The 25,196-nt window shown below is 46.0% G+C and overlaps 1 protein-coding gene across 1 annotated transcript in view; it reads left to right on the top strand.

Annotated features, from left to right (window-relative positions):
* LOC144676650 (ankyrin repeat and fibronectin type-III domain-containing protein 1-like) overlaps positions 1–21,026 on the top strand; it is a gene marked incomplete at its 5' end in the record, with an annotated part of 43,251 nt that extends 22,225 nt beyond the window's left edge. Inside the window, 4 exons of the mRNA XM_078537022.1 lie at positions 419–587; positions 1,771–1,937; positions 12,889–13,102; positions 18,325–21,026. Of these exons, the coding sequence (XP_078393148.1) occupies positions 419–587; positions 1,771–1,937; positions 12,889–13,102; positions 18,325–19,115 (1,341 nt within the window). The remainder of the gene's footprint in view (positions 1–418; positions 588–1,770; positions 1,938–12,888; positions 13,103–18,324) is intronic.
* Between the last annotated feature and the right edge of the window lie 4,170 nt (positions 21,027–25,196).

The following is a 25,196-nucleotide window of genomic DNA, read 5'->3' as shown; positions in this document are numbered from 1 at the left end:
GTGTGTGGGTGTCTGTGTCAGTGTGTGTGTGGGTGTCTGTGTCAGTGTGTGTGTGGGTATCTCTGTGGGTGTGTGTGTGGGTGTCTGTGTCAGTGTGTGTGTGGGTGTCTGTGTCAGTGTGTGTGTGGGTGTCTGTGTGGGTGTGTGTGTGGGTGTCTGTGTGGGTGTGTGTGTGGGTGTCTGTGTGGGTGTGTGTGTGGGTGTCTGTGTCAGTGTGTGTGTGGGTGTCTGTGTGGGTGTGTGTGTGGGTGTCTGTGTCAGTGTGTGTGTGGGTGTCTGTGTCAGTGTGTGTGTGGGTGTCTGTGTGGGTGTGTGTGTGGGTGTCTGTGTGGGTGTGTGTGTGGGTGTCTGTGTGGGTGTGTGTGTGGGTGTCTGTGTCACCTCTCAGTTGTCTGATGAGCTGCTTTGTGGATTTCAGGTGAAGCAGTTCCGTGTCTTTACTCAGGAGGTCCTGGAATTCAGTCACAATGTTTCCTTCCTCCTCCTGCTTCCCTCCTGTGACTCAGTCTGCACTGCTCCTGGTCAAGGCAATCCTTACAACCATCGCTCCAGCTTTCTCTACCTCCCACTACAGATGTTTGAATTCGGTAAGTAGAAAACTCGATTTCTTGCGAAAGCTTTCGCTGGTCATTTCACACAGACTGCAGAGAGCAGCCCTGCTATAAACGGCCATGGGAGCTTTGCTGAACCTTTTTTTGTTTTTCTCTAGGTGATCTTGGTTGGTGTGGCTGGACTGTGTTGAGTTTCCATGTCTAATAAATACTACACCAGTATGCAAGTAGCCAATCTAGTCTCACACTCTTGCTGCTCCCAACACAGAAGATTCTAGTTGAGACTCTTAGACCAAGAACAGGCCATCCTACTGCAGCTTCTCAGTCTGACTGCACTGAGAACAGGCATTCACACTGCAGTTGCTCAGTCGAACTGTACACAGTACAGGCATTTTGACTGAATCTCTCACTCGGTACTAGCTGGAGGATCTCTTTCTAAGTGTCTTGGTCTGAATGAAGCTGACAATGGAAGTTGCACTCTTTCTCAGGGACTGTATCTAACACAAGCAAATCCCCTGATACAGCTTCACTATCTCGCTACCTTGTATGGTGATGGTGGTGTAGTGGTAATGTCTCAGGGCCAGTAATCCAGAGGCCCAGGCTAATCCTCTGGGCACATGGGTTCAAATCACACTACAGCAGCTGGTGGAATTTAAATTCAATTAATAAAATCTGGACTATAAAGCGAGTCTCAGTAATAGTGACCATGAAACTATCATCGATTGTTGTAAAAACCCATCTGGTTCACTAATGTCCTTTAAGGAATGAAATCTGCCGTCCTTACTCAGTCTGCCCTATGTGGTTAACCCTGAAATGGCCAAGCAAGCCACACAGTTCAAGGGCAATTAGGGGTGGGCAACAAATGCTGACACCCACATCTCATGAAAGAATAAAGTAAAAAAAATCTGTTTAACTTGAAGGATTTGTAATGAGCAGAAATTGCTCATTCTGCTGTTGCTGTTTATTGTGAGGTCAAATCCCATAACTGGATAATTGGAACACTGGAGTGAAGGCTTCAATTAAACATGAACCAGACTTCAGCTCTGGGATGACGTACAGGTCATTTATTCCTTACAAAATGTGACCTTGAATGAGATGTTGATTAATGGGGTGCATGGGAATGGTGATCAGGTCCTGAGGACTGTCCACGCTGAGATATCACACAGTTAGCTCACAGTCACATTCTGGTACCCATTGCTCCTTTTCTGTCTTTCTCCAGTTCACTTCTGCTGCTACAGGGAAAGATTCATGAGCCTGTACTGTCACGTGTCAACACTACTAGAGTTAGACTCACTTATTTCCCAACAGGCCTTGCGAGAGGCCATTTCTGATGAAGAACTCCTCTCAGCAAAACAGAGGCACAAGATGGTGTCAGAATCAGTGCAGGTAGGAGCGGACTACATAGTATTTCATACAGAAGCCCCCTGAACCCCTGGATTATATTCCAGTCTGTATCTCACTCCCGGGTATCTGTTATTCTATATATAGACCACCTGAACCCCTCAATTAGATTCCAGTCTGTAACTCACTCCCGGGTATCTGTTATTCTATATATAAACCCCCCTGAATCCCTCGATCAGATTCTAGTCTGTAACCTACTCCCGGGTATCTGTTATTCTATATATAAACCCCCCGAACCCATCGATTAGATTCCAGCCTGTAACTCACTCCCCGGTATCTGTTATATATAAACCACCCTGAACCCTCGATTAGATTCCAGTCTGTAACTCACTCCCGGGAATCTGTTATTCTATATATAAACCCCCCCAACCTCTCAATTAGATTCCAGTCTGTAACTCACTCCTGGGTATCTGTTATTCGATATATAAAAGCCCTGAACCCCTCGATTAGATTCCAGTCTGTAACTCGCTCCCAGGAATCTGTTATTCTATATATAAACACCCCGAACCCCTCGATTAGATTCCAGTCTGTAACTCTCTCCCGGGTATCTGTTATTCTATATATAAACCACCTGAACCCCTCGATTAGATTCCAGTCTGTAACTCACTCCCGGGTATCTGTTATTCTATATATAAACCGTCCGTACACCTCGATTAGATTCCAGTCCGTAACTCACACCTGGGGCTCTGTTATTCTATATATAAACCACCCCGAACCCCTCGATTAGATTCCAGTCTGTAACTCACTCCCGGGATCTGTTATTCAATATATAAACCTCCCCGAACCCCTCGATTAGATTCCAGTCTGTAACTCACTCCCGGATATCTGTTATTCTATATATAAACCACCCCGAACCCCTCGATTAGATTCCAGTATGTAACTCACTCCTGGGTATCTGTTATTCTATATATAAACAACCTGAACCCCTCGATTAGATTCCAGTCTGTAACTCACTCCCGGATATCTGTTATTCTATATATAAACCCCCCGAACACCTCGATTAGATTCCAGTCTGTAACTCACTCCCGGATATCTGTTATTCTATATATAAACAACCTGAACCCCTCGATTAGATTCCAGTCTGTAACTCACTCCCGGGTATCTGTTATTCTATATATAAACCACCTGAACCCCTCGATTAGATTCCAGTCTGTAACTCACTCCCGGATATCTGTTATTCTATATATAAACCACCTGAACCCCTCGATTAGATTCCAGTCTGTAACTCACTCCCGGGTATCTGTTATTCTATATATAAACCCACGTGAATCCCTCGCTCAGATTCTAGTCTATAACCTACTCCTGGGTATCTGTTATTCTATATATAAACCCCCCGAACCCATCGATTAGATTCTAGCCTGTAACTCACTCCCAGGTATCTGTTAGTCAATGTATAAACCCCCCGAACCCCTCGATTAGGTTCCAGTCTGTAACTCACTCCCGGGAATCTGTTATTTAATGTATAAACCCTCCAAACCCCTCGATTAGATTCCAGTCTGTATCTCACTCCCGGGTATCTGTTATTCTATATATAAACCACCCCGAACCCCTCGATTAGATACCAGTCTGTAACTCACTCCCGGGAATCTGTTATTCTATATATAAACCGCCCCGAACACCTCAATTAGATTCCAGTCTGTAACTCACTCCCGGGAATCTGTTATTCTATATATAAACCCCCCCGAACCCCTCGATTAGATTCCAGTCTGTAACTCACTCCTGGGTGTCTGTTATGTTTTTAAATCAAGCACCAAAACACATGTTTAGTTGTTGTGTTGGACCTGTACCACTAGGAGCTGCTAGCGAGTTGTAGAATGACTCCACTGACACTGAGGCCGGAATTTTCTGGCCCTGTTGGCATTGGGCCCGTGGAGTGGACAATATGGTGAGAAGGCCAAAAATGAGTTTTATGCCGTGGTGAAACCAGTTTGCAATCGCCAGCTCCAGCCGTCAATGGCGGCTGCGTTTCCTGCTGCTGCATGTCTGTACCGTCATTTTAATATATTTGCATCTCATTATAAGCCCTGCTTGCCGGAATCAGCCCCCCATGTCAAATTTACCGCCCCCCCCGTCGGCGTGGCTTCAGAACGGCCTGCTTCATGACTGCCGGTGAGCTGAACATCGAGGGGAACTCGGAGGTGAATGTGCAGAACCCTGTGCAGTGCTCATGAGCATCGAGGAAGAGGCGCTGCACATTCCCGGGGGACACAGGCAAGTCCCTGTTCCCAGCTTTCAGTGCAGTGTCAGGGCAAGGGCTCCAGTGCGGGGCAGACCGGGCACTGGGTGGGGGGGATGGGGTGGGGGGAATGGCAGCACAGGCTGAAGGAAATGCTCAAGCACATGCCGGGGGGGTGGGGGGAAGGGGGGTTGAGGGAAGTGGCCAGGCACTTGGAAAAGTTTGTCAGCTGAGACCGTTCAGCAGCAGCTCCATTGATGCGCTTGGAGTCCGGCCTCTGGAGCTTTTCTGCCCACACAAGCAACGCAAAATCATGGAAGGGCCACCAAAGGCTCCAGAAATGTTCACCCCTCGGGCACAGACTGCAAATTAATGTGTGTTTTAGGGGGAACAGAGCAATCGGCCGACTGGACAAGTTATACAATCCCCTTGGGAAAGGGGCCATGGAGCAGTCACTCACAGCCCCTCACAATGTCAGCATCCCGGTTTGGACCAATATCCCTGACAGCTCAAACTAACAGCGCAGCCTTGCAGTGTGGGTTTGGAGAATGCCTGGTCGGTTACATGTGCCGCCTGCTGCAGGATTTGGCGCCACGGGGACATGGAGGACATCCACTGCCAGTGGCTGTGAAAGTCACCACGGCGCTCTGTTTTTACACCAGTAGCTCCTTCCAGGGCTCCACAGGTGATCTGTGCAGGATCTCACAACCCTCTACACACAAGTGTTTCCAGGAAGTCATCAACACCATCTTTGTGAAGCCACAGAACTTTGTGCATTTTGCCCGAGATCAGGAATGTCAGAAAGCAAGAGCACTGGGATTTGCACAGAGCTCGGGTTTCCCACAGGTGCAGGGTGCCATCCACTGCCTTCACATGGCGCTTAGATCCCCCTGGCAACAAGCGATCAACTACATCAACCACAAGGGCTTCCACTCGCTGAGTGTTTAGCTGGTGTGTGACCACCACAAACACATCCCGCAGGTCTGCACATGATTCCCAAGGAGTGTCCATGATTCCTACATCTTTAGTGTGTCTCAGATCCCTGACATCTTCCTGGGTCCAGAGAGGCTGCAGGGTTGGCTCCTTGCGGACAAGGGTTACCCACAGAGGGCGTAGCTGATGATGCCCATGCAGCGGCTTCAGACTGCAACAAAGTGACGGTATAACAAGGTTCATGCCAAGACCCGGATGTTGGTAGAGTACGATAGGCATCTTGAAAATGAGGTTCCGGTGCCACCACAGGTCTGGTGGAACCTGCAATACACTCCCCAGAGGGTGACGTGCATCATCGTCGCTTGCTGCTCAACCTGGCCCTCCAAAGAGGGGGAACTTGGCTGAGGAGGAGATGGAGCAGCTGCACGTCTCTTCCAATGAGAAGGATGTGGAAGGCGATGATGATGATGAGGTCCTGGAAGGAGAGGATGCTGGTGATGAGGCCATCGCACTGACCAGACGAGGCAGGCACGCTCATGCAGGATGATGATGAGATGCAGTGAGGACAGTCCTGACATCCTCACCTTGCTTCTTCTGAACGTTTGACTCCTGTGTGGCTGATGGCAGCGCACATACTCTCAGTGCTCAGGCTCATGTTATGGAGACACAGCGGAGACCCTAATAGTTGCTAGATTCCAGGAGGATGATGACAACATGCAGTGAGGACTCTCCATAGATCTTCAATTTGCCTCTGTGAATGTCTGACTCCTGTCTGGCTGAGGGTAGCTCACTTGCACTCTGTGATCAGGGTCATATCATAGAGACGCAGCTGTGAAACTTTAAAAGCACCTGACCCTTTGTCAGCCTTCAGCACCTGACCCCTTCAGGAGCACTGTGTCACCCGTCACAGATGCTGAAGAGATAGGAGGTCAGCCCCACCTCAAAGGTGCTGAGAGCACACGGAGAGAATGATGGAACCCTGTGACGCCTGACAGTGACATTCTGGCAGCAATGACCAGCACCATCGAGGCGCAGGTATCAGTAATGTGTCCAGTGAGTGTGAAGCTGGGCCTTCACTCTACTCTGAAGGTTACACACTGCACAGGGAAGAGGCCCTGGACTGAGACACCTGCCTTTGTCTTGGGCAGGAACCAAAGTTTCAAATTTCAGTTACACGAAAACTGCTCATCAGAACAAGGAGCCATTGGCAGGGAGATATTCTTCGGACTTTATTTACACAAGTGAACATTATGTACAAGTGAATAACGCCCATGCCCAGATATAAAAACAAAAAACTGCGGATGCTGGAAATCCAAAACAAAAACAGAACCACCCGGAAAAACTCAGCAGGTCTGGCAGCATCAGCGGAGAAGAACAAAGCTGACGTTTCGAGTCCTCATGACCCCTCAACAGAACTGAGCAAAATCAGGAGAGGGGTGAAATATACGCCCATGCCCAGGCTGTGCAACTACATCTTCTTAACCTTCCTAACCCAGCCGCTACGTCTTGGTGCTCCCCGGACATCCACGGCGGAGGTGGGGGCAGCCTGCTGACTGTGACGCCCTGCCTGTGATGACCTTGACAGGCGTCCTCTGGAGGGCCGAAACCTGGAGGGCCCGGCCTGCTTTCGGGGTCCTGCTGTGTGGCAGTGGCCCCCTCCTCGGCCTGTGGAGCTGGAGTTGCTGAGGTCAATGGAAGAGGGGATTCGGATGTGCCGGACAGTCCCAGAGTCACCTGGGTGGATGGCCCCGGGGTATGCGCCTGCTGAACCTCCTCCCTATGTGTGCCCGAGGGCCCCTGGCTGACTCCTCGAGGAGCAGGGGTAGCTGGAGTGAGATTGAGTGGCCCAGCACCCCTCTCACGTACACACTGTTGGAGGCCAACAATGGCATCAGCGACAAAAACAGAATTACCTGGAAAAACTCAGCAGGTCTGGCAGCATCGGCGGAGAAGAAATCAGTTAACGTTTCAAGCCTTCATGGCCCTTCGGCAGAACTGAAGCATAGTTAGGAGAAGGGAGAAATATAAACTGGTTTAAGGTGGGGGGGACAGGAGTGGGGGGCGGGGGTGGGAAGAGAGACGTTGAGGGTGTGGTGATTGTGGAGATAAGCAGTGATAGGAGCAGATAATCAAAAGATGTCACAGACAAAAGGGTCAAAGAGGTGTTGAAGGTGGTGATATTTGTCTAAGAAAAGTGCTAATTAAGAATGGAAGACAGGATATTCAAAGTACAGCTCTAGTGGGGGTGGGGTGGACAGACTAACAAGGTTTTAGTTTTAGATTTAAAAATAATGGAAATAGGTGGGGAAAGAAGAATCTATATAAATTATATAGCTGTACTTTGAATATCCTGTCTTCCATTCTTAATTAGCACTTTTCTTAAACAAATATCACCACCTTCAACACCTCTTTGACCCTTTTGTCTGTGACATCTTTTGATTATCTGCTCCTATCACTGCTTATCTCCACAATCACCACACCCTCAACGTCTCTCTCCACACCCCACCCCCCCCCCCCCCCCCACCTTAAACCAGTTTATATTTCTCCCTTCTCCTAACTATGCTTCAGTTCTGCCAAAGGGCCATGAAGGCTCGAAACGTTAACTGATTTCTTCTCCGCCGATGCTGCCAGACCTGCTGAGTTTTTCCAGGTAATTCTGTTTTTGTTTTGGATTTCCAGCATCCGCAGTAGCTTTTTGTTTTTATAATGGCATCAGCGATACAGTTCAGCCCGCGCAGCAGTGCAGGAGCGACGCTCTGGACCAAGGTCTCCATGGCAGCCGCCATCCTACCAGTGTTGACCTTGGTGCGTTGACATGCCAACGCTATCACCTCAGCCTGAATGTGGACGGACTCCTCCATTGTGCCTTGCAATCTGAGGAGTGCAGCGGACATCCCTTCCTGATGTTCCCGAGCTTGTCTTTGCAGCTCCAGCAACTGTGACACGACCGAGTCCAGAGGCTCCTCATCTGACTCGGACTCAGCAGATTTCTGGCCTCCAGCAGTCCTCTGAGTGCCATAAAGCTGGGAAGTCCCTGCCCCCACCTGCCATGGATCAGACAGTGCGATGTGCTCATCAGATTGTGAGCCCGAGGCTACTCTAGAACTAGGTCCCACTGAGATGTGTGTCTCTGCGCTGGTGGAGGGTGTGGGTGACACTGTGACGGGTCTTCAATTAGGGTGTCATCAGATTCTTCTTCTGAGGTGTCTTCGCAGCTTGAGTCGAGGACCTGGGTCGTGGACCCCTCGGCTGCTTCCCAGATGTGCCTGTGAGAGCAAGGAGAGATAATCAGTGCATGGCCGGGGACTGCGGAACAGGGGAACTCACTCACTGCATTGGTTGTCTGATGGATGTTGCACTGCTGGATCCTCACTTGGTTGAGCACCACTGACCTCACCGTCAGCACAGGAATGGTCCAGATCGACCCCGGCCAGCTGGATGACTCTATTTTCAAAGTCTGTGAGGACCTTGATGTCAGGCATTCCTCCTCCGGTCTACAACCTCTCCCTTTTGTTGGGTTTGTGAGTGTTTGAGTCGAGAGTGATGAGAAGAGTGACTTACCCTGGTGGAACAGAGGAGATCATTCATCCTCTTTGGGCACTGGGTGGCTGTCCTCTGTTGCAGGGCGTTGGTGCTGACCACCACTGCCACCGCCTCTCATGCTGGATTGGTGACCTTGCTTGCTGGTCTTCACCCTGAGCGGGAATGGAGGACTTCCCGGTGGGTCTCCACTGCATCCAGTAGGTGCCCGAGGGAGACGTTGCTGAATTTGGGGGCAGCACGTTTCCTCTCTTTGACAGCCACGACTTTACAGCAGGTTCTGACCCCTCAGAGAATGTTAGCTCTGTGTAGGGGCACCTTTCAAAATGGTGCCCAGATTACTGAGGTGACAGCAGGGCGGGCAAATCGGAGGCTGCCCTGCCAGTGATCCGGTTTGTTTCCCGGGAATGCATTATTAATGAGGCGGGACACACCGGGAATGGGACAATACGGCGCGAATACCCGCCATTGCGGCCGGCGGGTAAAACATCCTTTTTCTCACCCGCTATCGTGGTTTGTGCAAATCTGTGACGACTCGGCCCTGAGATTTAGGCGTAAGACACATTTCACACAGAATGGAACAGAAGCCCTGTGCTGTTAGGAAATTGGGATAGTTTAAGTAAGTTATATTTGTATTTGTGGGTGTTAGAAATGAGTTTTAAAGTTTAAGTTTGATTTGTATTTCTGTATCTGTGTGTTAAGAAAGGTCAAATGGAGTTTTAGTTTCACTTTAAAAATGTGCTTGCATTTCTAATGAGGAGTTTTACGACCCTTAAAGAAAAGATAAACATACAAAGGATTGGAATGTTACCTAGCAACAGGAGGCCAAAGAGGCAGGTCCCTCCAACAGACACACACAGAAGAGAAACAGCAGTTGTTTTGGAAGCTGTTTGAGTGCAGTTGGTTCTTAAAGTTGCTGCCAGGAGAGACTGGAGCAAAGGGGACAGGTAGCTGGTCCCAAGCTAAAGAAAAATACCAAAAATCTAGGAGAGTAGAAGAGAGGGAAGCCCAAAGTAGACCTACTAGCCAAAGGAAGGACAGGAACCTGGGAAAAGTCCTGTCAATGAAGTTAAGAGTGAGGGGCAGACAGAAAAGCTCCAAGCGTCAAGATTTAAAGAGACAAAAGCTGCAGAAAGCAGATTTAAAGCGAGAACAGCTTGCAAGTGGCAAGAAAGCCCAAAGAGACAACTGAAGGTTTGTAGCTCTTTGCTATGGGCATGTGAAGCAGTGGTGTACTGTTAACGCTGAGTTGGTGAGAGAGAGTGCATGGAAGACAGCTTGAATGCATGTGGTGACCCAGGGAAGAGGAACAGGTTCAAAACTCTGGAGGTGAAACCTTGCAGAAGGCGTCTGAGAGAAAGCATCGGTTTGGGAGAAGATTCCAAGGCCTGGTCTTGGAGAGTGGAGATTGGAAACCCTTGCTGAAGGACAGAATTCAGTGAGACTGGTTGGCTCACAGTGTGACAAGTGTCTGGTGGGAGTTGAGGAGAGATCCATAGCATCTGGTTGGGATGGCACCTGTCACTTGGTTTCAGAGTGCGGTGTATTTGACCATAGGGTACCTATTAGTTTACATGGACTGTGTATTTACTGTGAACATTAGAATATAAGATAGCTTTTGTAACTTGTGTTATCCTTACAAACCTGTATATTTCAGTAAAGGTATAGTTGTGGGTGAAGGAGTATTGTAATATAATTCATCCTTTCTTTTTGAATAAATGTTTTATTCGTTTGATAAAAGTTCGTCGACTGACTCCTGTGACTCTGTTCAGTAGCTACTCTCCACGTATCTAAACAAACAAATAAAAGTTAGGGTCTATCAAGCTGGGTTCCACTCTGGGATCAGGCTTGTCCAGGGGCAACCTCAGCTGGGATCATAACATGTGCCTTATCACTATTCTGGGACTGATCCTGCAACTTACTGATATGTGAATGTTTGGTGGGATTGGGCTCACCTGTGAGGAACCCTGTGGCTAAATAGCCCATTCTATGTCTCAAGCGGTGAGAGTTTCCAGGAGGCACAATATCTCAGCAGCAGTTGGCACCTTCATACAGCACAGGAGAATATTGGAAAACCTACTTCAAGAAATACTACAGACAAAAAGATTCTTCACTCATTTCCTGTCTCCATCATTTGGTTTTCATCAGATAGCATCAGACTTACTCTGGGATTGGAGTACACTGAACACATGACTCTGCAAAATGTCACAGGTTGAGCTGAAGGGGCCTATGGGATGTGTTGTGTGCCAGTTATAGCAGAATTTTCAAGCCCCAGCCCATAATTATACGAGGACAAGGAGCAGCTGTGGAGGTTGGCCACCCTGAGGTGGGGGGTGAGGGTGATGTGGTAGAGGGTGGATTGTCAGGAGAGTTACTGAGGGCTCCATGTCATGAATACCTCTATAAGAGCTGTCTGAGTCCTGATCTATGGAGTCCAGACCCTCCTTTAGACCATTACCTTCTACAGTGTGTGCCACAGGTGACTGTGTCATACAGGTGAGTATGTGGTCCAGGTGAGTATGCAGTACAGGTGACTGTAGAGTACAGGTGAGTGTCTTGTACAGGTGACTGTGTGGTACAGGTGAGTGCACGGCCCAGGCAATTGTGTAGTACAGGTGACTGTACAGTACGGATGAGTATCTTGTACAAGTGACTGTGTGGTACAGGTGAGTGTGCAGTGTATGTGGCTGTGTGGTACAGGTAACTGGTACAGGCGAATGTGCAGAGCAGGTGATTTGTGCAATACAGGCGAGTATGTATGTGGTGCGGGTGATTATGTGGAATAGGTAAGTATGCGGTACAGGCGAGCATGCAGTACAGTTGGCTATGGGGTACAAGTGAGTGTGTGGTACAGGTGACTGTGCGGTACAGATGAATGTGCAGTACAGGTGACTGCGGTACAGGTGAGTGTGCGGTACAGGTAACTGTGCAGTACAGGCAACTGTGCGGTACAAGTGATTGTGCAATACAGGTGAGTGTGTGGTGCAGGGGATTGTGTAGTATGGGTGAGTGCGCGGTACGGGTGAATGTGACTTACAGATATCAGTACAGGTGAGTGTGTTGTACAGTAATGTGTGGTAGAGGTGAATATGTGGTGTAGGCAATTGTGCAGTACAGATGACTGCGCGGTACAAGTGACTGTGCAGTACAGATGAGTGTGCAGTGCAGGTAACTGTGCAATACAGGTGACTGTGCGGTATAGATGAGTGTGTAGCACAAGTGACTGTGTGGTACAGGTGAATGTACAGTACAGGTGAGTGTGCGGTATAAGTGACTGTGCAGTACAGGTGACTGTGTGGTACAGGTGACTGTGTAGTACAGGTGAGTGTGTGGCACAGGTGGGTGTGCAGTATAGGAGAGTGTACATTTCAGGTGAGTGTGCAGTACAGATAAGTGTGTGATACAAGCGAGTGTGCAGTACAGTTGGTTGTGCGGTGCAGGTGAATCTGTGGCACAGGTGACTGTCTGGTGGAGGTGAATGAGCAGTGCAGGTGAGAGCGTGGTGCACCTCATGCAGGTGAGTGTGCATTACAGGTGAGTGTGTGGTACAGGCGAATGTGCAGTACAGTTGGCTGTGGGGTACAGGTAAGAGTGTGGTACAAGTGAGTGTGCAGTACAGGTGAGCATGTGCTGCAGGCAAGTGTGCAGTACAGGTGATCATGTAGTACAGGTGAGTGTGTGGTGCAATTGAATGTGCGGTATGGGTGACCGTGCAGTACAGGCAAATGTGCCGTGTAGGTGAGTGTGTGGTACAGGTGACTGTGCGGTACAGATGACTGTGTGGTGTAGTCGAATGTGCGATATAGGTGACTGCGCGGTGTAGGCAAGTGCAGATGGATATCCGGTACAGGTGAATGTGTGGTACAGGAGACTGTGCAGTACAGTTGAGTATGTGTTACAGGTGAGCGTGTGGTATAGATGAGTGTGCGGTACAGGTGAGCTTGACTTACAGGTACCTGTGCAATACAGTTGGCTGTGCAGTACAGATGAGTGTGTGGTACAGGTGAGTGTGTGCTACAGGTGACTGCGGCACAGGTGATTGTACGGTACAGGTGAGTGTGCAATACAGGTGAGTGTGCAGTACAGGTGAGTGTGCGGTACAGGTAGCTGTGTGGTACAGATGAGTGTCTGGTGCAGATGTCTGTGTAGTACAGATAACTGTTCAGTACAGGTATCTGTACAGAGCAGGCATATGTGCAGTGCAGATGAGTGTGCAGTACAGGCGAGTGTGTGGTACAGGTGAATATGCAGGTATTTGTATGACTCTTCTGGTTCTTTCTCCTGCAGCAACTGGATATAATTTGGAGGGAGGCGCGGTGGATTATGGATGTGTTGCAGTACGCCCGCTACAAACACCCCTCCAGTGGCCTCTCAATCACATGGTTCATCAGTTCATCGGAGGAGGCTCCTCAGGGGAAGAATGATTCCACATCTTCCCACATGGACTATCTGCCTTCCCCATTACCCTCACCAGAAAATCCACGGAGGAATGCCGTGAGCGGTGAGGAAAATAAAAATCATTCACCTACTGTGTCGGAGTCTCCATCTCTTGGAGGGAGGATATGGATCACAAAATCACTGACTCCCAGAAACTATAGCATAGCGAAGGTCATTCAGTCCATTGCACCTGTCCCAGAGATAGCACTTCAGCTAGAACGCTCTACTCTAATCCCATTTCCATGGCCCTTTCCCAAATCCTTCAGTGGTGGGAAAACTTCTAGAAACAATTGTTCGGGATAGAATTAATAGTCCCATGGAAAAATGTGGATTGATTCAGAAGAGTCAGCATGGATTTATTAAAGGAAAATTGTATCTAACTAATTTGTTGGAGTTTTTTGAAGAGGTAACAGAGATAGTCGATGAGGGCAAGGCCATTGATGTGGTGTATGTGCACCTCCAAAAGGCATTCAATACGGTGTCACACAGTAGACTTGTGAGGAAAGTTATAGGTCATGGAATAAAAGGGACAGTAGTAACGTGGATACAAAATTGGCTAAGGGATAGGAAACAGAGTTATGGTTAATGGGTATTTTTCGGGCTGGAAGAAGGTTTATCGTGGAGTTCCCCAGGGGTTGGTATTGGGACCCTTGCTTTTCCTGATATATATATAAATGATCTAGATCTTGGTGTGCAGGGGACAATTTCAAAGTTTGCGGATGACACAAAACTTGGAGGAACTATAAACTGTGAGGAGGACAGTGTAGAACTTCAAAAGGACAGTGACACATTGGTGGAGTGGGCAGATAATTGGAAGATGAAGTTCAATGCAGAGAAGTGTGAGGTGATACACTTCGGTGCAAAGAATATAGAGAGACAGTATAAAATCAAGGATACTATTCTAAAGGGTGTGCAGGAGCAGAGAGACCTGGGTGTATATGTACTTAAGTCATTAAAGGTTGCAGGACAGGTAGAGAGAGCTGTTTATAAAGCTGTAAGTGTTCTCAGCTTCATTAAAAGGGGCATAGGGTACAAGATCAGGAAGGTTATGATGAACTTATATAAGACACTGGTTAGGCCTCAGCTGGTATTGTGTACAGATTGGGGCCACACTATAGGAAGGATGTGAATGCATTGGAGAGTGCAGAAGAGATTTACGAGAATGGTGCCAGGGATGAGACACTTCAGTTATGAGGAAAGATTGGAGAAGTTGGGACTGTTCTCCTTGGAGAGGAGGAGACTTGATAGGAGTTTTCAAAATCATGAGGGGTCTGAACAGAGTCGACAGGGAGAAACTGTTCCCGCTCCTAAATGGATCAAGAACCAGAGGACACAATTTTAAAGTGTTTTGCAAAAGAAGCAAACATGAGGTGAGAAAAAACTATCACACAGCGAGTAGTTAGGGTTTGGAATGCACTGCCTGGAAGTGTGGAGGCAGGTTCAACTGAGGCATTCAAGAGGGCATTAGATGATTATCTAAATAGAAACAATGTGCAGGGGTATGGGGAAAAGGCAGGAGACTGTCACTAAGTCAAAATGCTCAGAGAACCAGTGCAGATACGATGGGCTGAATGGCCTCCTTCTACACTGTAACAATTCTGTGATTCTGTGATCCTTTAATATTTCCATTTTCAAATCCTTGCCCAGTGCCCTTTTAATTGATGTGCTGGTCTCTTCCTAAGCATAAACCAGCTCCTGTTCTAATAGCCTCCCGTGTGAAAACATTTCTCCTAACTTCCCCCTGCACTGCCCAGTGATGATGCTCAGTAGGTTTTCCATATCGCTGAGTCACCGAACAGTGAGGGCAATTTCTCCACCGCTCATCATCTCGACATCGTCAGAGTCTTAAAACGCTCTATTCAATGCTCAATAACATTACTATTCTATAAAAAAAAACAATCCTTACCATATTTCCTTTCTAAGATTAACTACTCACTGCAAAGTTTCCAAAGAATCTTTTCTATCTCACATACTTGTGTCTAATCTTCTTCCTGTAATGAGCTGGCTAGAATACAACTCCAGCCACTCAAAATGGCACAAATTCAACACCAGTGTCCAGTGAGCAGCGCATAAACACCAGAATCACATTGGCCATTTCCACATACACACCAACATTTAAAGATTTTTATATCTGTCCTCATAAAAATAGGGATGTGCATCACCACAATTACTGTCTACATTGCTATCTACACTACTTCCTCTATATCCAGGTGGATGTTAATCGAGTGGATGTTAATCGAGTGGATGTTAATCGAGTGGGCGTTAATCGAGTGGGCGTTAATCCAGTGGGTGTTAATCCAGTGGGTGTTAATCCAGTGGGCGTTAATCGAGAGGGTGTTAATCCAGTGGGTGTTAATCCAGTGGGTGTTAATCCAGTGGGCGTTAATCGAGAGGGTGTTAATCCAGTGGGCGTTAATCCAGTGGGTGTTAATCCAGTGGGCGTTAATCGAGAGGGTGTTAATCCAGTGGGTGTCAATCCAGTGGGTATTAATCGAGTGGGTGTTAATCCAGTGGGCGTTAATCGAGTGGGTGTTAATCCAGAGGCTGTTAATTGAGTGGGTGTTAATCTAGTAGGGGTTAATCCAGTGGGTGTTAATCCAGTGGGTGTTAACCCAGTGGGTGTTAATCCAGTGGGTGCTAATCCAGTGGGTTTTAATCTAGTGGGTGTTAATTGAGTAGGTGCTAATTGAGTGGGTATTAATGTATATCTTTACTGTATAAATGCAGTATAAATTGTTGTTTTCCTCTTATATTGGTATTGTTGTGAGTGTCCTGATGAGTGCAAGACAAAAAGCTTCAACTGTCTCTATTTCCAACATTACTCAAGTTCTGTACTACCAAATGACTAAGATGGTGTTACTCAGATGGGTGTTAATTGAATGGGAGTTAATTCAGTGGGTGTTAATCCAGTGGGCGTTAATCAGGTGGGTGTTAACTGGGTGGGTATTACTCGGGTGGGTATTACTTGGGTGGGTGTTAAACAAGTGGGTATTACTTGAGTGGGTGTTAATCAAGTGGGTATTACTCGGGTGGGTATTACTCGGGTGATATTACTCAGGTGGGTGTTAATCGAGTAGGCGTTAATTGAGTGGGTATTACTCAGATGGTTATTACTCAGGTGGGTATTACTCGGGTAGGTATTTCTAGGGTGGGTATTACTCGGGTGGGTATTTCTCGGATTTTCTCGGGTGGGTATTACTCGGGTGGGTATTTCTCGGGTGGGTATTACTCGGATGGGTATTACTCGGGTAGGTATCTCTCGGGTGGGTATTACTCGGGTGGGTATTTCTCGGGTTTTCTCGGGTGGGTATTTCTCGGGTGGGTATTTCTCGGGTTGGTATTTCTCGGGTGGGTATTACTCGGCTGGGTATTTCTCGGGTGGGTATTACTCGGGTGGGTATTTCTCGGGTTTACTCGGGTAGGTATTTCTCGGGTGGGTATTTCTCAGGTGGGTATTATTCGGGTGGGTATTTCTCGGGTGGGTATTACTAGGGTGGGTATTTGTCGGGTGGGTATTACTCGGCTGGGTATTTCTCGGGTGGGTATTTCTCGGGTGGGTATTACTCGGCTGGGTATTTCTCGGGTATGTATTACTTGGGTGGGTATTTCTCGGGTGGCTATTACTCAGGTGGGTATTTCTCGGGTGGGTATTTCTCGGGTGGGTATTACTCGGCTGGGTATTTCTCGAGTATGTATTACTCGGGTGGGTATTTCTCGAATGGGTATTACTCGGGTGGGTATTACTCGGGTGGGTATTTCTCGGGTGGGTGTTTCTCGGGTGGGTATTTCTCGGGTTTACTCGGGTGGGTATTACTCGGGTGGGTATTTCTCGGGTGGGTATTACTCGGGTGGGTATTTCTCGGGTGGGTATATCTCGGGTTTACTTGGGTGGGTATTACTCGGGTGGGTATTTCTCGGGTGGGTATTACTCGGGTGGGTATTTCTCGGGTGGGTATTTCTCGGGTTTTCTCGGGTGGGTATTACTCGGGTGGGTATTTCTCGGGTGGGTATTTCTCGGGTGGGTATTTCTCGGGTGGGTATTTCTCGGGTAGGTATTACTCGGGTGGGTATTACTCGGGTGGGTATTTCTCGGGAGGTTATTTCTCGGTTGGGTATTACTCAGGTGGGTATTTCTCGGGTGGGTATTACTCGGGTGGGTATTTCTCGGGTGGGTATTACTTGGGTGGGTATTTCTCGGGTGGGTATTACTCGGGTGGGTATTTCTCAGGTGGGTATTTCTCGGGTGGGTATTTCTCAGGTGGGTATTTCTCGGGTTTACTCGGGTGGGTATTACTCAGGTGGGTATTTCTCGGGTGGGTATTTCTCGGGTGGGTGTTTCTCGGGTGGGTATTTCTCGGGTTTACTCGGGTGGGTATTACTCGGGTGGGTATTTCTCGGGTGGGTATTACTCGGGTGGGTATTTCTCGGGTGGGTATATCTCGGGTTTACTTGGGTGGGTATTACTCGGGTGGGTATTTCTCGGGTGGGTATTACTCGGGTGGGTATTTCTCGGGTGGGTATTTCTCGGGTTTTCTCGGGTGGGTATTACTCGGGTGGGTATTTCTCGGGTGGGTATTTCTCGGGTGGGTATTTCTCGGGTGGGTATTTCTCGGGTAGGTATTACTCGGGTGGGTATTACTCGGGTGGGTATTTCTCGGGAGGTTATTTCTCGGTTGGGTATTACTCAGGTGGGTATTTCTCGGGTGGGTATTACTCGGGTGGGTATTTCTCGGGTGGGTATTACTTGGGTGGGTATTTCTCGGGTGGGTATTACTCGGGTGGGTATTTCTCAGGTGGGTATTTCTCGGGTGGGTATTTCTCAGGTGGGTATTACTCGGGTGGGTATTTCTCGGGTGGGTATTTCTCGGGTGGGTATTACTCGGGTGGGTATTTCTCGGGTTTACTCGGGTGGGTATTTCTCGGGTTTACTTGGGTGGGTATTTCTCGGGTTTACTCGGGTGGGTATTTCTCGGGTTTACTCGGGTGGGTATTTCTCGGGTGGGTATTTCTCGGGTGGGTATTTCTCGGGTGGGTATTACTCGGGTGGGTATTTCTCAGGTGGGTATTTCTCGGGTGGGTATTACTCGGGTGGGTATTTCTCGGGTGGGTATTTCTCGGGTGGCTATTTCTCGGGTGGGTATTACTCGGGTGGGTATTTCTCGGGTGGGTATTACTCGGGTGGGTATTACTCGGGTAGGTTTTACTCGGGTGGGCGTTAATCAGGTGGCTGTTAACTGGATGGGTGTGCTGATGAGTTTCCTTTGAGTTGTTTCCTGTCTCTTGCAGATTCCCAGCTTTGCTCTGATGATGAAGGCTGCTCCGAGGTCTTTCTCCCCACTGATAGTGACTATGATTCCAGTGAAGCACTGAGTCCCAGGGATCTGGATCTGCTCTACGATCCAACCCCTGAGTTTAGGCAGCAGGTTTATTATGGTTTGAGTGGCAGTGCCCCGGATGTTCTCCAGGTCCATGAACTGCGGCTGAAGGAGGAATGTGAGCAATCGAGTAGCTGTCAAGGAGCAAGTGAGTCAGCTCCAGAGAGCAGCAGGAGCCTGACGGTGGGGGCAATGAACAAGGGTATCGTGGGGAAAGCGAGTGATCCAACAAACACCCATTTCTTGAGTAAGAAAGGATCCTCCCAATCCAAAGCACCCAGGTATCAGAAACATCGCCACTTTAACCAGAACAGATGGCTGTGTTTCCATCGAGAGAAGCAATCACTGAGCCTCTCTGAGGGGGTCTACACACATGGACAGCAGACAGAGCTGACACCTGAGACTGACGTTCCCACCCAGATCACAACCTTCCCCCAATCGCCATGTACTCCTGGCGAGCTGAGCTTTGCTGAGAGCACCAGAGTCAGCATTGGGAATCCGAAAGCGACTGTTCGAAGGATCATTATGGATCTGTGCCAGAAAAGCAGCTCCCAGGAAGAATCTGGCTCCTGGTCACTGAGTATCTGTGGGTCGCAGCCCTTAACTGCTGAAGCTGCCTCCCCCAGCAGCACAGCTCTGGAGACTGACTGTGATGAGTTGTGTGACACTCAAGCCTCTGACATATTCAGCAGTGTTCTATAGGGAGTTACTGAGCAATAAACCAAAGGCAGGTACTTTGCTCTATGTGGTACTGACAACGATAGTTCCAGGATCCTTCCTTGGCTTGTGTTGAATCAGTTGTCCTCAATGTGGAAAGTGCTAGAACTGGACTCAGAGCATTGGGCTGATGATGGCAAGGGAGGGATAGCATTTGGGTTGGGAGAAATCAGTCAGGCAGTGTCCCCACCTCCTGGTTGCTTGTGTGCGGGACCTTGGTTGAGAACAGGATCAGACCCAACTGTGATTCGTTCACAGTCAAATAGCCTCCAGACACTCACTACCTGGGCTCACATTCCAGTGAGAGTCAGCACCTTCAGCAAGATGCAGAGGGAGGCGGGTGGCGGGGTAGGTGTTACAGGGGAGGCAGAAGCGAGAGTGAAATAAATAAATAGACAAATCAATGTCTAAGTTGCATGTCAATGTTTTAAAGATATTTGAAAATGACTCTGGTGGTTGCCGGGGTGATTGTGGAGCTTGTGCCCTGGCAATGCTACTTGTTTATGCTGCACCTGATGTGCATTTCCAATCGCTTTCAAAGACCATTCATCAGGACGTGGAGTTTCCTGCCTCAGTCAGGCTGAATCAAGGAGCAAGTTTTCTGAGATTAAAGAAAACTAGTGTCATGGTCAGATTGACACTGCGAATCACAACCTTTTGAACTGAACACAACATCCCATCCATCCTGTACATGCTGTTTCATCGACCCCATCTCCAGTAATCCCCTTTTGTCGCTCGCTCTGCTCTTTCCTACCCAAAATATATTTTTCTACAAAGTGTTTGCAGGTAACATTTTTATTTAAGCCCATGAGTTTGAGGTGCAGAATCTCCCTGGGTTTGTGAAATTACAGTTTGTACAGAGGCTGAATGGGGTGAAGGATGAGGAATAACATTCCAATTAATTCATTGTCTTTCATTCACAGAAATGTGTTTGAGAATAAATACAGAGTGTGCAATAGGGGCAGTGAAAACCTGGCTTATTCTTTGTCTCAGTTGAATTATATAGCACAGAGGAGGCCATTGGGCCCATCGTGTCTGAACTATTGAATTAGCCCCACTCCCCCTGTTCCTCCCCCATAACCCTGCATATTTCTCCTTTCTCAAGTATTTTTTGAATTCTCTTTTGAAAGTTCCTATTGAATCTGCTTCCACTGCCCTTTCAGGCAGCGCCTTCCAGATCACAGCAACTCACTGTGGGAAAAACAATTCTCCTCATCTCCCCCTCAGGTTCTTTTTGTCAATTATCTTAAACCTGAGTCCTCTTGTTACCCACCCTTCTGCCATTGCAAATAGTTTTACCGTATTTTCTCTATGAAAACCTCGTCAGACTTTGAGCACTTTCAACTAATCTCTCCTTAACCTTTTCTGCTCTAAGGAGAAACAGCGAACACAGCCCTCTCCTTCCAACTTTCTCCCAGTTTGACAAAGTGATGGGGAAACTTCTAGAAACTTCCAGGCTTCTGCATTTCAAAGCAGTGTTTGGTGTTGAATTATTTGCACTAACGAAGGATGAGGGTTCAGTGAAACAATGTCATGTTTGGGAATTCTAAAGTATTCAGACTCTTGAAGAAAATGCTTCATGAACACAGACTGGAGTGGACAGAAAGAGAGGCAAGATTTGGATGAGAAAATTAAGACCCTATTTTTCCTGGCACTATCGACCTCTTCACCTTCCAGCCTGTTCTAACCTGCAATGTGTTGTCTGTTTTGCAAAGTTTACACTGTAAAGGGAAGAAATTAGTGTCAATGCTCCTGATGTGTGCATGTCTGTGATTTACATACACACGAACATACGAATTAGGAGCAGGAGTGGGCCATTCGGCCCCTTGAGTCTGCTGCACCATTCAGTAAGATCATGCAATGCTGCTGTGTTTCAGTGTTTATTAAAGGACAGAGAATATGTTACTGCACCTGTGAATTCTGTGCTCAAATTCTATCACCATATTCCTGGGTTTGGTCAATCATCAGATCAGCTTCATGTAAACACCTAGATATCAGCAGGGGAGATTGTAAAACACTCAAATTCCACAGTCTGCTATTTCAACAAAGGCTGACGCTGTGCACTCACAGTTATACAACTGATCAGAGCTTTTAAAAGGTATTTTAAATTAACTGAGGTACAGTATATGGGTTAGGGAAGCCCAGTGATAGAGGGAGGACTGAGGGGTCGGGAGTGTGAGGTTGGGAGTGAAGGATCAGGAGTCAGGGGTTGGGAGTGTGGGGTCAGAAGTATGGAGGAAAAGGGTGGGATATGCGGGGTCTGTAGTGAAGGGGTCAGGAATCGGGAGTGACAGCTGAGGGGCAAAAGTGAGGGGGTGTAGGATTCGGGAATGAAGCATTGGAGGGTGAGGGATAAGGAAGTGAGGGGTCAGGTGTGAGGGATAGAATGCTTGGGGTCAAAGGTGAGGGTTCAGGAATGAGGGGTGAGGGACTGGGGGGTGTCAAGTGAAGGACTGGGGTTGAGGGGTTGGGGGTGAGGGTTCAGGAATGATGGGTGAGGGCTGGAGGTGAGTGAGGGTTGGGAAGTGAACAAGATGGTGTCCAGCTCATTGCCTCAGACCTGGAGTTTTCTACTGAATGTCAAGGGACTGGGCAGACAGCACTAGCAGAATCTGGGGCGACAACATCTCTGCATAAAACTGCACTGAGAGCCTGCTGACTGCTGACCACTGACTGGACTTTACCCATTTGACAGTTAGGTCTTAGTAATAAGGATGGGATTCACCAGAGCCTTTACCCCTCACCCATCGTTCCTGAACCCTCACCCCCAACTCACCCGAGCCAGGCAAGACTGAAACTTGAGACTGTCAATGTGCAGGATACATTTGGGTTTATTTAAACTGATTCAGTTGGGGGACAAAATATACAGTCTCCAAAACAACAAAATATACAGAGTCCAAAACAACAAAATATACAGAGTCCAAAACAACAAAATATACAGTCTCCAAAACAACAAAATATACAGTCTCCAAAACAAAGAAATATACAGCCTCCAAAACAACAAAATATACAGTCTCCAAACAACAAAATATACAGTCTCCAAAACAACAAAATATACAGCCTCCAAAAAACAAAATATACAGTATCCAAAACAACAAAATATACAGTCTCCAAAACAAAGAAATATACAGCCTCCAAAACAACAAAATATACAGTCTCCAAACAACAAAATATACAGTCTCCAAAACAACAAAATATACAGCCTCCAAAAAACAAAATATACAGTATCCAAAACAACAAAATATACAGAGTCCAAAACAACAAAATATACAGAGTCCAAAACAACAAAATATACAGTCTCCAAAACAACAAAATATACAGTCTCCAAAACAAAGAAATATACAGCCTCCAAAACAACAAAATATACAGTCTCCAAACAACAAAATATACAGTCTCCAAAACAACAAAATATACAGCCTCCAAAAAACAAAATATACAGTATCCAAAACAACAAAATATACAGTCTCCAAAACAAAGAAATATACAGCCTCCAAAACAACAAAATATACAGTCTCCAAACAACAAAATATACAGTCTCCAAAACAACAAAATATACAGCCTCCAAAAAACAAAATATACAGTATCCAAAACAACAAAATATACAGTCTCCAAAACAAAGAAATATACAGCCTCCAAAACAACAAAATATACAGTCTCCAAACAACAAAATATACAGTCTCCAAAACAACAAAATATACAGCCTCCAAAAAACAAAATATACAGTATCCAAAACAACAAAATATACAGTCTCCAAAACAAAGAAATATACAGTCTCCAAACAACAAAATATACAGCCTCTAAAACGACAAAATATACAGCCTCCAAAAAACAAAATATACAGTATCCAAAACAACAAAATATACAGTCTCCAAAACAAAGAAATATACAGCCTCCAAAACAACAAAGTATACAGCCTCCAAACAACAAAATATACAGCCTCCGAAACAACAAAATATACAGTCTCCAAAACAACAAAATATACAGTCTCCAAAACAACAAAGTATACAGTCTCCAAAACAACAAAGTATACAGCCTCCAAACAACAAAATATACAGCCTCCGAAACAACAAAATATACAGTCTCCAAAACAACTAAATATACAGTCTCCAAAACAACAAAATATACAGTCTCCAAAACAACAAAGTATACAGCCTCCAAACAACAAAATATACAGCCTCCGAAACAACAAAATATACAGTCTCCAAAACAACAAAATATACAGTCTCCAAACAACAAAATATACAGCCTCCGAAACAACAAAATATACAGCCTCCAAAAAACAAAATATACAGGCTCCAAAACAACAAAGTATACAGTCTCCAAACAACAAAATATACAGCCTCCGAAACAACAAAATATACAGCCTCCGAAACAACAAAATATACAGTCTCCAAAACAACAAAGTATACAGCCTCCAAACAACAAAATATACAGCATCCGAAACAACAAAATATACAGCCTCCAAAAAACAAAATATACAGGCTCCAAAACAACAAAGTATACAGTCTCCAAACAACAAAATATACAGCCTCCGAAACAACAAAATATACAGCCTCCGAAACAACAAAATATACAGTCTCCAAAACAACAAAGTATACAGCCTCCAAACAACAAAATATACAGCCTCCGAAACAACAAAATGTACAGCCTCCAAAAAACAAAATATACAGGCTCCAAAACAACAAAGTATACAGTCTCCAAAACAACAAAATATACAGCCTCCAAACAACAAAATATACAGTCTCCAAAACAACAAAATATACAGCCTCCAAACAACAAAATATACAGCCTCCAAACGACAAAATATACAGCCTCTGAAACAACAAAATATACAGCCTCTAAAACAACAAAATATACAGCCTCCAAAACAACAAAATATACAGCCTCCGAAACAGCAAAATATACAGCCTCCAAACAACAAAATATACAGCCTCCAAACAACAAAATATACAGCCTCCAAACCAACAAAATATACAGTCTCCAAAACAACAAAATATACAGGCTCCAAAACAACAAAATATACAGCCTCCGAAACAACAAAATATACAGTCTCCAAACAACAAAATATACAGTCTCCAAAACAACAAAATATACAGGCTCCAAAACAACAAAATATACAGTCTCCAAAACAACAAAATATACAGTCTCCAAAACAACAAAATATACAGTCTCCAAACAACAAAATATACAGTCTCCAAAACAACAAAATATACAGTCTCCAAACAACTAAATATACAGTCTCCAAAACAACAAAATATACAGTCTCCAAAACAACAAAGTATACAGCCTCCAAACAACAAAATATACAGCCTCCAAAACAACAAAATATACAGTCTCCAAAACAACAAAATATACAGTCTCCAAACAACAAAATGTACAGTCTCCAAAACAACAAAGTATACAGCCTCCAAACAACAAAATATACAGCCTCCGAAACAACAAAATATACAGTCTCCAAAACAACTAAATATACAGTCTCCAAAACAACAAAATATACAGTCTCCAAAACAACAAAGTATACAGCCTCCAAACAACAAAATATACAGCCTCCGAAACAACAAAATATACAGCCTCCGAAACAACAAAATATACAGTCTCCAAAACAACAAAGTATACAGCCTCCAAACAACAAAATATACAGCCTCCGAAACAACAAAATATACAGCCTCCAAAAAACAAAATATACAGGCTCCAAAACAACAAAGTATACAGTCTCCAAAACAACAAAATATACAGCCTCCAAACAACAAAATATACAGTCTCCAAAACAACAAAATATACAGCCTCCAAACAACAAAATATACAGCCTCCAAACAACAAAATATACAGCCTTCGAAACAACAAAATATACAGCCTCTAAAACAACAAAATATACAGCCTCCAAAAAACAAAATATACAGCCTCCAAAGCAACAAAATATACAGGCTCCAAAACAACAAAATATACAGCCTCCAAAACAATATAATATACAGGCTCCAAAACAACAAAATATACAGCCTCCAAAACAACCAAATATACAGTCTCCAAAACAACAAAATATACATCCTCCAAAACAACAAAATATAC

The sequence above is a fragment of the Cetorhinus maximus genome, unplaced genomic scaffold (genome assembly GCF_964194155.1).
Source record: "Cetorhinus maximus unplaced genomic scaffold, sCetMax3.hap1.1 HAP1_SCAFFOLD_1786, whole genome shotgun sequence".
NCBI lineage: Eukaryota > Metazoa > Chordata > Chondrichthyes > Lamniformes > Cetorhinidae > Cetorhinus > Cetorhinus maximus.
The sequence above is the reverse complement of the archived record's forward strand: the minus strand, read 5'-3'. Positions and strand labels throughout refer to the sequence as shown.